The 14,895-nt window shown below is 37.1% G+C and overlaps 1 protein-coding gene and 1 pseudogene across 2 annotated transcripts; one reads left to right on the top strand and one right to left on the bottom strand.

The window, feature by feature from the left end:
• The first annotated feature begins 2,068 nt into the window (after nt 1–2,068).
• Nucleotides 2,069–4,427, top strand: LOC143621651 (myb family transcription factor PHL7-like). Its single transcript, XM_077093009.1, has 6 exons — nt 2,069–2,331; nt 2,481–2,557; nt 2,644–2,686; nt 3,578–3,635; nt 3,734–3,803; nt 3,904–4,427. Exons 1-6 carry the CDS (start codon nt 2,211–2,213, stop codon nt 4,267–4,269), a joined length of 735 nt encoding a protein of 244 aa, XP_076949124.1. The 5' UTR covers nt 2,069–2,210; the 3' UTR covers nt 4,270–4,427.
• Nucleotides 4,428–5,513: 1,086 nt separating this feature from the next.
• LOC143621653 (uncharacterized) lies at nt 5,514–7,901 on the bottom strand (annotated as a pseudogene). The gene is made up of 3 exons (XR_013151573.1): nt 7,702–7,901; nt 7,382–7,648; nt 5,514–6,209 (listed from the first exon to the last, which is right to left on the bottom strand). The product of XR_013151573.1 is annotated as an uncharacterized LOC143621653 (transcript).
• Between the last annotated feature and the right edge of the window lie 6,994 nt (nt 7,902–14,895).

Consider the following 14,895-nt stretch of genomic DNA (forward strand, 5'->3'; position numbering starts at 1 on the left):
CCACCACCGCCGGCATCATCATCCTCCTCCACCGCCGGCAACATTCGAATCTTCATCAGATCGGTACATCTTTTTTCCTTCAAATCAATTGCGTAATTAGGTCTTCCTCCCAACCCTAGGTAGTAGTATGTTTGATTTGATTATATTTCTTTACTAATCATTATTTAATCTGTTGCTTTATTACAAGTTATGTCTTATCTGTCGATTTAGGTTCTAGACTTCGGGACCTCTGATTCCTTAATTTTACTGCTAATGTTTCTATTTAACCTAATGCATATTTGCTGGCTGAACTGGAGCCATATGACAAATACTCAAATATGAATATAATAGCATTTCTTACGGTCAACTAGGTCAAACGCGCTATTCGGGCTTACTCCAAACCATTAAAAAGTAATAATTGGTTCTTAACTCGAATTAGTAAGGGTCGGGTTTGTTATAGTTATTTAGGTTCGGGTTAATAGTTATTCGGGTTACGGATAAAAATGACAGCCACCCCCATATAACAGTCCGTTAGCAAAGGAATCACATGGACAAAAGGTGGTCCCCAGAATAACGGCCGCGATTGTAAGGGCCCCGCCATAGTGTATCATAAAGTCTCCTGAGATAGTGAAGTGTAATGGTCCCTCGGGGACCATTGCAAGAATACCACCATGTAGATGCGATTGGGTATAGGATGTAATATAAGTATGTAATTGTAAGAATAACGGAGCTAATACCAGAATTCATTTACACCCACAACTGTGCGTTCTTAGGTTTGATCATTACTCTCGTATTGTTCTTGTTATTATCACGCTCATGCAATTACACGATGAAGTTGATATCCTCTTAGATCAAGATGAGTTCTGCTTAAACATTTAGCCTGTAAGATAAGACCAGACTTTGTTCACTTTCTCTTGGTTTTCTCATAGTTGTCTGGTACTTCTGTAGTGTCTAGCCTTCTATTAATATTTTTCATTGATTTTGTAATTGGCTTTAACCGTATATTGACCCATAGTAATTAAAAGCCCTTGCTTCTTGCGCATAGGCCCATTTTTTTGGTGATGCCCAATATATGCGCTTCTAGTTCCTAGGCCCACGCTTCTTGAAGTTGACGACACCTCTATAGGTATCGATGATTGATCAAGAACAATGATCATTTGAACCTTTACTATTTGTTACTTTTTTGAACTTTTGGTTTTCCTGTTTTAACTCTTGGTACTTTACTTTGAACATTTTGTTACTCAAGTTTTGGAATTACATTTGAATGTTGACTCTTTTATAACTTTTGGTACTATTTAGATGATATTAAATGTTATATAATAGCTTTGTTTATTCTATATGAAGAATAGTATTATTTTTCTAATACATACTATATTATATATATTTTTTTTAATTTAAGTTCTTAAGCCCTCACTTTTCGTGTGCCATGCGCCTAGGCTCCAAGCGAGTCCTATACGCCTAGCGCCTTGATAACTATGGCTGACCCGAATATTTTGGGGATGACCACAAGTGGTTCTGTAAACCATGCTTTTATTATCACAATATGACAAAGATATTATAACCATTTATGCCCGATTATGTCTTGAGTTCCTAAAAACTCTATTTGTTTATCTTTTTAAACTATTAAGTTTTAATATAATTATGTTATGGTTTGGCCTTATACAAGCAAAAGTGGCATAGGTTTTTTTAAACATATTCTCTGGCGATAGTATGCTAATGATATTTTGTTGTTTAAATTTACGTTCTATCTTAGATGCCATAAGCTGCTAAACTACCATTCTGATACCTGACGATAACCTCACTCACTTTCTACTGTATCGAATATATTTAATTAAAAAACTCATTTTACTGTTGTGAGAACATTTATGTTTAAACTGGTAAAGAGTTTACAGTGAACTAAAAACAGCAAGGGTGGCTATGAGTCATTTTGATACATATTATAAAACAAGAAGGTATGTGTGTGTGTGTGTGTGGGATACTTCTCCCTCACCAAATGCACTCAATAGTTTTTATTTTATTGGTTAGAATATTTTTATCATTGCAGTTCAAGTTCCGACATTTAGGAATACCTGTTTATTGAGTTTTAAACTTCATACTTTACTTTGTCTCTATGATTCACTTCGAATTAGGTGAATAACTTGTATACCAAGCAAAGAGTGGTGGTAGTTAACCTTTAGCTTGCAAGAACTTATTATGCGTGATTAGAGCTTCAAATACCGGTTCAAATAATAATGGATGTGGCGAATGGTGTCAACAACTCTCCTAGTCTAGCTTCTAAACAACGACTCCGTTGGACTCATGAGCTTCATGAACGCTTTGTCGATGCTGTTGCACAACTTGGTGGCCCCGATAGTGAGTTACCTTTATATTTATTGCATATGCTTCTTGCACTTTCTTTCCCCAATCAGCTATTAAAAATTTGAAACTTTTCTACCTTTGACATAACTTTATAAAAGAAGCGTAAAATGGCTACGTCTTTTTATATGTTAATGACTGTACAGGGGCTACTCCAAAAGGCGTGCTCAGAGTCATGGGCGTTCAAGGTTTAACCATTTATCATGTGAAGAGCCATTTGCAGGTAGGTGACATGTTACTTTTATGATATGTATACAGACTAATGTTTGGATACATTGTTGACTTTTTGGATGACTGTTATTTATTCAGAAATATCGGCTCGCAAAGTACCTTCCGGATTCTTCTTCTGAAGGTATTCTTCAATATTATTATAAAATAGCTGATTACAACCTTTATTATAGATAATGTTACCCTTCTTTTACAATTTACAAAAAACATGTGGCAATTTCGTTTATACCCCTGAAAACATGAGCAATATCATATTTATCCAGCAAAAACGTTAATATCAAATATAACTATACCTAGGCTTGTAAACGAACCGAACGAACGTGGCATGCTTGTGTTCATTCGTTTAACTGTCACAGAACAAACCATTGAACATGAATAATTAAATGAACATGGTTTTCTTGTTGGTGTTTGTTCGTTAAGAAAATGATCGTGCTGATGCTCGTTTATGATCGTTTGTTAGGAGTATAAACGAACGGTTCACGAGCGAACATAACCGAGCGAATATCAGTTGAAGTAAACATGAGCATCAATCTGTGGGACCTAAAATTAATAAAACACTAAGTTGTTGTAGTGGGTCTAAAAGTTTAAATGAATATATAAATGAACGAAGCTAAACAAACACAAACTACCAAACGTTCACAAACATAAATGATGCAACGAGACATGTTCATGTTTGTTCGTTTAATTAAATGAACAAAATTTTTTGTCATGTTCGTTTGTTTATTAAATAAATCAACATAAACGAGCTTTTCGCTGAATGGTTCACTGAACGTTTGGTTTCATTAAATGCGATTTTGGTATGACCTACCCTTCTCTTTCTTGCACTCCAAACATCTTAATGTGATTTTGGTAAGCGAAGGGCATAAATGTCATAAATTTGAAAATGGGTCTATTTGATATTTTGATTGTTAGTTGCTTATATATGATATCATACCAAGTTTCGAGGGGATATGTGAAATTATCTCAAGAAAATAAATGAGTATGCTGATTATATTGTTCAAATTTCTGATGCAAGGAAAAGCATTCGACCAGAAAGAATCGGGTGACATGCTTTCTAGTTTGGACGGGTCATCGTGAGTCCATACTTATCTCATATTATTCTGTTGTGTTCATCAAAGTAATGTTGTTTTTCGACTTAAACGTGCTTGTAACTTATTATGTTTTTGTACAGTGGAATGCAGATTACTGAAGCACTCAAGCTGCAGATGGAGGTACAAAAGAGACTGCATGAGCAATTAGAGGTATTATTATTCTATATATCATCCTTTTACTTCTAATAAATAATAATTTAATATGCTACAAAAACCATTCTATTTAGTTACAATGAATCAATAATAATAGGTGCAAAGACAGCTCCAGTTACGGATCGAAGCCCAAGGGAAATACTTGAAGAAAATTATTGAAGAGCAGCAGAAGCTGAGTGGCGTTTTATCTGACACGCCTGGTGGCATCGAAGACCACCCGGAGTCCAAAAACATAACCGACCCCATGACCCCAGTGGCTCCTGCTGCTGCTGAAAGACGTGAGCCATTAACACCTGACTCGGGTTCACCAACAGGAGAACGGTCCATGAAAAAGCAACGAGTGGGCATGGGGCTAACTCACCAAATGCTGGACCCATCATTCCACCAGCAGCAGCAGTCGCTTTATCTGACCGGAGAGCAGTTTGGTCATTCGGCTGGGATGCCACTTGACAATGAGAATTGATTAACATGTAGTTTGTTTTGTACCTGTGCAGTTTATAGAATATATAATCTGGTTGGTTAGAAGGTCCAAAGAGTTGTAAGATTGAAAAACTTTTAATTTGAGTTTTCATGTTAAGACAAATTAGATTATATTATTAATCAATGTATTTGTTTGTTGTTATATTCAAGTTACCACGGAAAACCGCCACCGACCATCTCCACTGCTTACTGTAACTCTGTAAACGAACCTAGTGAATTGCTTGATGAATGGAAGATGCATGTCCGTTTTTTTTAATAAACAAATAAACATGAACAGAAAATTTTTTTTGTTTATTAAATAAATATGAAAAAATGCCTTATTTATGTTGGTTTACGTTCGATCCTTTCATTTATGTTCATGAATATTGGTTTAGGTTGTTTCATTTAAATTTGATTATGTTTGTACGTTTACATTTCTTGGTAAATGATCCAATACAATAATCCGTACATTACGTACGCGACACTCTTAACCTTTGATTTCAAAAACACTCTAAACCTAAAATCACAACTTCGCAATTTGTTTGTTGTCCACCACCTCTTTTGTCCCGTCAAAGTCCACCATCCACCGTCGCGACCATCGTCTACCGTTGTGTGCACCGTCCTCTTCCATCACGACCATCGATCATTGTTCACATGTTAATTGATCAATTTCCAATTAAAATTGAAATTGTTGAATCTAATTGATCAATGAACCTTGAAATTGATCCAATTAATCATCAATTTGAAACTTCAATCGATCAATTTTGAGTTTTAAATGATGTGTTTTAACCTTGAATGTATCAGGATTTAAAGTTGAACGTTTTAGGTTTTAAGACTGAACGTTTTAGTTTCTAAGCTTGAGGTTTTAGATTTTGGAATTTGGCTTGAACGTTTTTGTTTTTTATTAAAATTGAACGTATTTCGCATACGTAATACGTTAACATAACCCTACATTTCTTACAGTACCCCTAAAAACCATTAAGACCCATTACAATTTAGTTTGGTTTTAATAACTTTTTAGGAGTATGCCGCATAACACAGATTCACATTACTACAAACACGAACAAGCTTCATCTGACGCAAGGTTACAAGAAACGATTGAGCTAAGTAATCGACGTATATAAAAACAAGACAAAGGTAAAGATAAGATACATAAGTTGTTGAAAGCTTCAACTACATAAATCCCATTAAAAGAGCACATCCATCCTCTCACACAAATATTCTTCAACCAAACACATGACAAAACTCTTAGCGTCTGAACGCATTTCCTTCACTCTTGTGTTGTGAATAATGCGTTCGCCGCCTAACACTTTCCTCTATCGTTGAACTGCCCCCCTTCTCCGCCCCATAAATGCTTTTATGAGCGGCATCCAGAAAGTTCTTGCCGCCCGAACTTGCATGACTAACCTCCTTAGCATCGTCATCATCCGCCTGCTTCAACCGCCTCCATCTTTGTTCTTCATGCAACTCAGCATCCATTTGCATCTCCTTCAGTTTTGCAGCTCTATCCTCTTGTGAAAGCCGACCTTTCTCATGTGTCGGTGGGCGGCGATTTCTATCTTCCCGGTCTCTTTTTGCAGACTGAGAATTAAGACGGGTTTCTCTTTCATGTTCAGTATTCGTCCTGTAACGTTCATTATCTTCTGAAAGCCGGCCTTTATTATGTGTTGGTGGGCGGTGGTTTCTGTCTTCCCGATCTCTTTTAGTAGATTGAGAATCAGAACAGTTTCCTCTTTTGCGTTCAGTATTCGTCCTGTAACGTTCGTTATCCTTGTATTTTGAGTCATGGCGGGGACTGACACTTCGTTCTTCTTCGTCAGAGTTGATACGATGTTTAGATGATGATGATGAATGATGCTTTTCGCGTTTTGATTTCTTGTGACGGTGTTTTTCTTTGCGGTTTTCTCCATCTGAGCCTTTTTGTTTATGTTTCTTGGCTTCAACCTAACAAACAACAATATTAATGGAAATCAGAATAATTTAAAACTCTCAAATAATTTAATAACTTTCAAAACTCTTATCAACCAATCATATCAATTATTATTGTATATATTTAATATTATTTTAGGGCTGTTTTATAACTTCTTATATGTAGTTTTACGATTATCTAATACGTAAACTGGTTTTTACACATGTTAATTGTTTATTGCACACATATGTAACTTGGTTAGTGCACATGTGTAAACTTGTGATTACATAATATGGGTTCATTTGGGTCACCTCACTGGGTCAATTTGGGTCTACTCAAATTAGCTAATGGGTCAAAACAAGCAAATATTATAAATGTAACTTAAAAAGGATCTAAATAGGTTAGCATCACCAACAACCATTGTTTTCTCCACCACATGCTCGTTGTCATCGGCACAACCACTGACGCCGCCACCTCCACCGTCAACACTCCACCGCCACCACCACCAACGCGCCCACCTCCGACTAAGCTGCTCCCACCGCCGACGCCACCAACGGGTCGCACCACGGTGGCTGCCACTCCACCAATGCTGTGCCCACCAGCGCCACCCTCCTCACAACCAATGACATTGCGCATATTGTTTCCACTTCTTGGTCTAACAACCAACCTCGTCCTGCAAAGGTGGCTAAGGCCATTGTTAACGTTTCTTCCTCCGTCGTCACGATCCCGCACACGGTGGGCGAAGATGTAATGGATAATAACATGTTGTGTATAATAATAATTGTAAGTATTTACGTTCTTGCATTGATATCAATTTTGTACAGTTTTGAGGTTGTGGAAAATGTTCATAAGTCTTTATTTTTAAAGAACGATGGCACGTTTCAGTTCATGCTGGTATGCCCCTTCATCTCTACACATTTATTTTCTTCCACACCATGTTTTTATATTTAAACATATATTCTTTAATTCTTGAAAATAATGCAGCTCTCAAGATTTTTAGTAGTCAAGGCTCAATTTTTAAAATTGTATTCTGTTTTATAACCACCGGCTTCATTTCGCCATGAATCCGTTTTAACCCGAACAAAATTGGCACTTTCCTAAAACGACCCATTCAGAACCCATTTTGACCGGAACTCAATTTGATATGATGTATGTATGTATGTATGATAACAATTATATTATGATAAAAAGAATCGCATTGACTTACAGATTTGCGGATCATAGCCATCTGAACAGGATTATTCTTGACACGAGCTAGTGCTTCATGTTCACGCTGCTTTATCATAAGCAAAGGATCTGAGTGCAGTTTCCTCCATGCATCATTAGCAGACTTCAAATAAAGCTCCTGGAGCAGAGGGCTTGGTGGGGGCGGCAGGCTGTTCTGACTCAAGCGTCTTGAATCCTCCTCCTCCTCCTCCACCGTCAGAAGTAGCCTTCCCTACGGACAATCCAGAATCATACAAAAAATCCAATCCTGAAACAAGAAAGAATTAGTCGGAAAGCAAACCCTAATAATAATAATATTAGGAAAAACTTACGGGACAAGTCCAGCCTGTTCCTGAAGAGCACGAAACTCGGCTTTCTCCCGTTCCTCGTGAATCTGCTTTCGGAGCTCTTCGAGTTTCCTTTGCTCGGCTTCGTGTTTCTGTTCGGCTTTCCACACGTTTTCTATGTTCCGGAGACTGCCCGTGTGCCACCCTTTCTTGTTCAGAAATTTCATACCCATGATTGCTTCCTGATTACAACACAACACCCAGATAGATGGATGATGCCGTTTGCAGGATTCTATCGATCGATCAATTTGGGGATCGGAAAGAACAACATATAATAATAATAATAATAAATGGGGTTTGTATTTTGTCGTCACTCTTCCATTATATACGGCACAAATGAGGAGGATACATAAGGTAATTTATATACTTCCTCCGAACCATTACGAGTTATTAACATAGATCGAATGATTACCTTTTTTACATACCAAATAATAATGTTTTTAGAAATTGGGTCCATCAATATTGTTTATTAATACTAGTTTTGTAGGATTAAGGGTAAACTTGAAAATTAGATAATAAAGTTTGAAAGTAGACATTTGTAATGGGACAAATAAAAAAGGAAATGTGGACACTTCTAATGGGACGGAGAGAGTAACAATTCATACCCAGTCGTGGATTTTTTATAATGCTGGTTGTTTTTTTGTAATTGGGTTTTTCGTTTATTTGACCGTTAAATTCAGGGGTAAAGTCGTCTTTTCAAGCCAAATAATAATAATAATAACAATAACAATAACAATAACAGATAGATAGATAAACATACAATATTTATCATCCTCATTCTTGTCTCAATTGGAAAAAGAGGTTTCAAAACCCAGCTAAATTAGAATTAGGATTTTGTCATGGCTGCAATTGGGGCTATGTATGTATTGAATGTGTTACCAGATGTTGTGATTTTGATTCTGTCTTTTTGGATTGGGGTTGTATTGAGAGTTTTGGTTGGGTGGGGTATTGAATTTGGGGTTTTGATACATCAAACATGATTTCTGAATTAAACAAATCAAGAGTAAAAGCTTGGTTTTGGTTCCCTATAGCTGTTTTTTTACAAGTGCAGTATAAATACCATTCTTAACTAGAAGATCATCATGGGTCCCTTGTTCTACAATCTTTCCATCTGACACAACTGTCACACCCCAACCTATGACGAAAATACCGGGTGCGAACCGTTGGTTCATAGCTCACAAGGTACTATCGTACCATTTAAAATATGACAATAACTAATTAATTTATTTATTACAAACAAGTATACAAGGTTCAAGTCATGACAAAAATAATCCAAATTCCAAAACAAAATAAAACGCAAATATCCTTTAATTTATTAACTAAGGTCTCACTATATGTTTTTTCAGCTTACTTCAAACCAAATGATAACCTGCAAATGCTTACAAAATAATATAGATTTGCCAACACGGGTTGAGTGAGAAAATTCACCAGTTTTGATGTAATAATAATAATATATAAATAAAATGAGCAAAACTGATATTGTGAGTATAAATCAATCAAACATGAGTAAATAAAGGTGTCAGTTGGCCATGCCTCTCGAACACGGGCTATGGCTACTATGACGGTCGTATGATCATACTATAATGTGATTATGTTGGACCTATTCGAAATGTGATAAATAAACAATTAAACATATAGCAGTTAGTCATTCAATTGATAACACACAACACTCATAGTTTGCTAGTTCGAATAATATCTAAGCATGTAAATATTGATAAGTATGCAAGTGTCCCCAAAACGTTTAAAAACTGTAAAAATATGAGTAATAACTTCTCACTTAGGCGAGTTAGATAATAGTAACAAGAATAAACGAGTAAACCGTTTTTAGCGCACTGACTGAGGTATTCTGAACATACGTAAAACATAGAGATAACAAACTACAATTAAATCCAACAACATAGCCGCTGGAATCAATCCAAACAGATGTCTAGAACTCCGGTTATGAGATTTTAAGTAAATTTAGCGAGCTGGCGCTGACCAGAATTCGAACAGTGAGTCAGAAGTCAGGTTTTAATCAGTACACTCAAAATCTTGATATAAAACTAAACGTCTTTTGGACCGAAAGCTAGTTCTGACCAGAAGTGATAGAAATCAGTTGGTCAACTTTGTTGACCAATGTGCCCTTGAACAGGCCTGAGTCCGATTGACCCGTCAATTCCCCTCAATCTCATAAATTGATTGAGGGTTATTGATCATTGAACAATATAGAACAACTTTATAGAAGACAAATACCCGGAAAGTGCTTAGATTGATAAGGAAACAGAGTCAAACACCCGGAAAACACCAAAGTCAACTTAAATACGAGCAATCTTTGAGAAAATAATAAAGAACGAAGAGGAAAACAGGTCTTTCTTGAGGGTGATGGCTTCTGCAGAGTATATTAGGGTTTGGGGAAGAGGTTTTCAGATTATAATGGCTTTGTTTATATAGGATTAGTAAACAAAAGCTAATTTTAGTCAAATGGCTCGTTTAAGCAACAATATCTCGTTTAATGATCCAATCAACTGAATATAACAAACCATAAAAACAATAAAAAAGAAATAAAATAATCAAAAGAAAAAATGAAGAAATAAAAAGGAAAAGAGAAGAAATAATACAAGTAAAAGGAAGAATGGAGAAAGTAAATAAAGTAAAAATTCCATCCCACATTGGTGGAGAAAAGAAAATTGAAGGCTTCCACCATGGTTTAAATAAGATTTCTAATTCTTGTCCCACATCGCTAGATTATAAAACTTTTAATCTCTTTATAAGGAAGAGATCTCACATGATAATATTCTTATGTGCCAAATCATACCCAGTAGTTTTAGCGGAGGGTGCTTTCACAAGCGCACGGGCACGGGCACGAGCTCGGGCGAAGTGCGATGGGCGCAATGTGGCGTTTTGATGGCGCACTTCGCACGCTCGCATCGTCGGCCTCTTAAGTGCCTCCTTATTATTTTTGTTCCTTCGTGCTACGCGAAGGAGTGAAGATAAGCTTCTTCGCGCTACGCGAAGCAGTAGTAGTTATCCATAGAGTCCTTTGTCTTTCACGTGACGCGAAGTATCTCTTCGCGCTACGCGACGTGAGATCCACGCAACGGTGCCACATGGAATTAGCTAGAGCTAACTCGACAACCCTATACCTAATTTGCGCGACGCGAACCAATTGTGTAGGTTTCTTTCACGCTACACGAAGGAGCCCAATTTCAAGTATAAATATGGTTGAAATCTGGACCGTCATTCTTCGTCCCATAATTCACGTTCTCTCTAAAATTTTCTCATATATAAGAGTGTTGGTATAATTCCCTGGTAGTTGTAACGATACCTTTTCTCCGATTGAAAGAAACTTTAATACACGAATCCGAAAGCTCTACCTGAACAAGGTAAGACATTGTGCTATCGTGTAAAGTTTCATGTCTCGTGATTATCATTATGATTATGGGGTTTATGCTAACTTAGATATACTCCATTGTGCTTAACTTAGGTGCTTAATATCAGGAGGCTTGTTAATTATAAACTTTCAAGGTGAGACATTCGAGTTTTTGCACAACTCACATTTACGTGAGACAACTGATTTTCCAATACTGTCATGATGCTTTTCTAAACCCATTAAACTCATGACAGATAGTCCAAATGCTTTCAAAGGGTTTTAAGTACATTACCATGATTAAGTCTCTTTAAACTTACGGGATGGTTACTACTGGTATTGTGGGGTTTTGTACACAAGGCTTGCCTACTGGGTTATTACACGTTACTTATTGGACAAGTGTTAGCCAATAAGTAATATGACCACAGTCACAGATACGGTCGAGTGACAAGTACCTTTTGGTAATTTGTAAGCAGACATATGTAAAAATATCTTAATGCTGTAACTGTAAAATGTGTCATTTATAAATGAATTTACTCACCAGTATTTCCTGCTGATCAAATATTTTTAAACATGTTTCAGGTGACTTGTTAGAGACAAAGGAATGATGCATGCGGGCTTCCAGCTTATATAAGTGCCTTGTCACTAGAATAAAGAAACGTGTTTTGTAACTTTGGGTTTATCCCTATAAAATCTATATTTGTATAAAAATGGGGTTTTAATCCCAGTTTATGAAATAAGAATCATGGTGTTTTTATAACTCTGATCATTTTTCCTAACTATGGTTCTGATGAAATATTCCGCTGCAAAGTATTTTAATAAACACGATACCACCACTCGATGTTCGCGGCTCCCCTCCCGGGGTATAAGGGTCGGGGGATGTGACACAGAAAATCAACCAAAATTCGTTCTTGAGGAAGGGGCTAATGTATATGGACATGTACCAAGTCTAGGAGGGTTTTCTTGGAGCTTAAAACACGCGATTTGGTCCAAAATTAAGCGATATAGCATTAAATACGAGTTAGGACTCAAAATAGAAGAGTCTTGCTGATCTGGGGGTCTGGCCGCACCATACGACCTGATGAGGCCTTCCACATTGCGCAACAAGGCATGGGGGATAATTTGATCATTTCCTTTTGTCAGTTTTGGTCTCTGATGTTCCCAAAATGTCATTTTTGGCCTTTTAAGAGTTTTTAAGCAATAAATGGCAAGTTTAAATAACACAAAGAGTGTAAAATGAAAATACACCAATGAATACTTATAAATGCATTATTTTATTAATAATCAAGTTCCGAATTACATTCCCGAATTGATAAAACAAATACTAATACGATTACAAAAGATCCGAAATGTTACGGTATCCCCTACTTTTGGGAATTTCGTCCCAAAATTAGAGAATTAACTATAGCGAACATATGAGGGTACTTCAGCTTCATTTGATCTTTACGCTCCCAAATAAACTTTGCGCCATGTTAGGTTCCTAACAAACCTTAACCAATGGTACGCGACTTCTTTTGGTAACTTTGCCCTTGTGGTCCATAATCTCAATGGGTCTTTCAATAAAATGCATGGTCTCATTGATACGAATTTCATCGAGAGGTATTTGAAGATTACCCTAGGCAAGACACTTCTTTAGATTTGAAACGTGAAAAACAGGGGTGAACATTTGAGATTTTTGGGTCGGATTTTTGATAAGGAAGATTGGAATCTTCTCAACCTCCTCAGGAAACGGCTAAGTATGGACTTCGAGCAAGCTTAGACTATCGAGCATGGTTTTACTACTTTGAGCAAGGTCTTTAGAACCATTTGTGGTTGATTCTTCTAAGTGTTAAAGCTTCGAGCAAGCTACACTTCATCAAGTAAGAGTGTTCTTCTATCGAGTATGGATTGCCAATCGAGCAAACAACTTGATCATTCAAGTTATAACTAAGTGATTCCGAGCACATGGTGACCAACATGGATGCAATAAGAAGATGTCATATGTTCAAAGCAAGGACTTCGAGCATGGTTCAATCCCCCGAGCAAGATTTACATCCGAGCGTGCTAAAGATTGTTCAATAAGTCTATTAGACAAGACTAAAGGCATCAAGAAGAATGGGCTTGCTCGATGGGCTAATTCGAGCAAAGCAAGGATTGGTCAAGAGGAATGAAGCTTGCTGGAGGAGAATATCTTCACTGATGATATTCTAAGTAAAGTATGCTCGAAGACACTCATCGAGCATACCCAGCATAGTGAGTCTGCTCGAGCAAGATGCTTTTCATGCTCTAAGACTCTTACACTTGTATTTGTTTTTGTCTTTCATGATGTAATGTTTAGGGATTCTAGAAGGAATGTCAGGGTCTATAAATAGGGTCCTAGGTTTCCATTTAGGACGGGATACGGGAAACATTCTAACGAATATTCATTTTGTCTCCTCGTACATCCGCCGCCGTTTACATGAAACCCTAGACATTCCTTTCACTGTTTCATTGACATGATGTATTAAATACAATGAATATTTGTCTTTGATTCTCTTTACTGATTATCATTTATTGTTTCGTTTGTTATTATATCACCCCTTCACTCCCATCCGTTGGATGCCCTGATTCCACCGGGATATTCAATAGGCTTTTGGGTTATTGAGTCTGTGTGTTCTTGTCAACTTTATTTAGATTTGCACTAGATTCTCGGTCCTGACAAGTGGTATCAGAGCCACTGGAAGTTCGCTGAAGGCCACGAGACTGAAGGCTTGTGATAAAGCTTGAAGCTTTACTGTGTTTGACTGCTTCAAAGGTCAGATCTGCTGAATGGAAGACCAGGAAGTATCTACGAACAAGATTCCAAGACTTCTTGGACAAGAGAACTTCATAAAATGGAAGGTGCTCTTTGAAGCGACTGTGAACTACAACGACCCCGAACTCTGGACTTCTATCACAGAAAGACAGTATGTTCCTTCTACTGCTGCAAATAACAGTGCCACTATTGAACTGAAAATGAAGAAAAAGATGACAAAGCACTGTCTATGCTAAAGCTAGGTCAATCATGGGAAATACTGACAACTATCAATCATCACGAAACTGCAAAAGAGATGTATGATGCAGTTATTAACATGTTTGAGGGTAATACTGAACTAAGAGACAATAAAAATGATAAACTAAAGTAACAGTTGGATAGATTCAAGTTCAAGGAAGGCGAAAGATTGAAGTATGTACTACAGAGATTCATGGTCATTGTAAATGAGATTAGAACGACTGACTTGCAAATCTCTGACTTTGACCTAAACAAGAAACTGTTGTCTTCATTGTCTGGTGAATGGTACACAGCCGGCAAATTTATCAAGGAAAAGGCCAGTTTTCCCAACTTTAAGTTGGATGATGTGATAGCTTTCCTAAAAGCTGCTGAGCACGAGATGATTGAGAATCACATGATCAGAGAAGACAATCCCAGCTTTCCAATGACAAATGCGCTTGTAGCACCAATGGGAAATCTCTCTGTCAAGAATCAGCAACAACCAATCATTGAAGAACCAGCAAACAAGCTCGGTGTGTGGAGGAAGTCAGTCAAGGTTCAATGTATAAATGATAGAAGATGACACCACCTCATCAGCAAGTGGACACCCTCCATACACGCCAAGAAACTCAAGCAATGGAGCAGACTATCAAAATCTATTTTCTATGTTCACTGATTCATATCATGCCTTTGTGGCCAAGAACCTGATCAACACAAGCATTGTACAGGAAGATCTTGAGCAAATTGATGCAGATGACTTAGAAGATATGGATATTAAATGGCAGGCTGCCATGTTTGCTGTGAGAAGCAAGAGGCTGTACAATAGGACAGGA

This window comes from Bidens hawaiensis, unplaced genomic scaffold, assembly GCF_021521415.1.
Source record: "Bidens hawaiensis isolate Kalapana, Puna unplaced genomic scaffold, B.hawaiensis_p1.1 tig00002924_1, whole genome shotgun sequence".
NCBI classification, from domain to species: domain Eukaryota; kingdom Viridiplantae; phylum Streptophyta; class Magnoliopsida; order Asterales; family Asteraceae; genus Bidens; species Bidens hawaiensis.

Coding starts and splice junctions, on each gene's coding strand:
- LOC143621651 (XM_077093009.1), top strand. CDS start 2,211: ATGGATGTGGCGAATGGTGTCAACAACTCTCCTAGTCTAGCTTCTAAA. Junction 3,636..3,733: donor TCTAGTTTGGACGGGTCATC/GTGAGTCCATAC, acceptor GTTTTTGTACAG/TGGAATGCAGATTACTGAAG. Junction 3,804..3,903: donor GACTGCATGAGCAATTAGAG/GTATTATTATTC, acceptor CAATAATAATAG/GTGCAAAGACAGCTCCAGTT.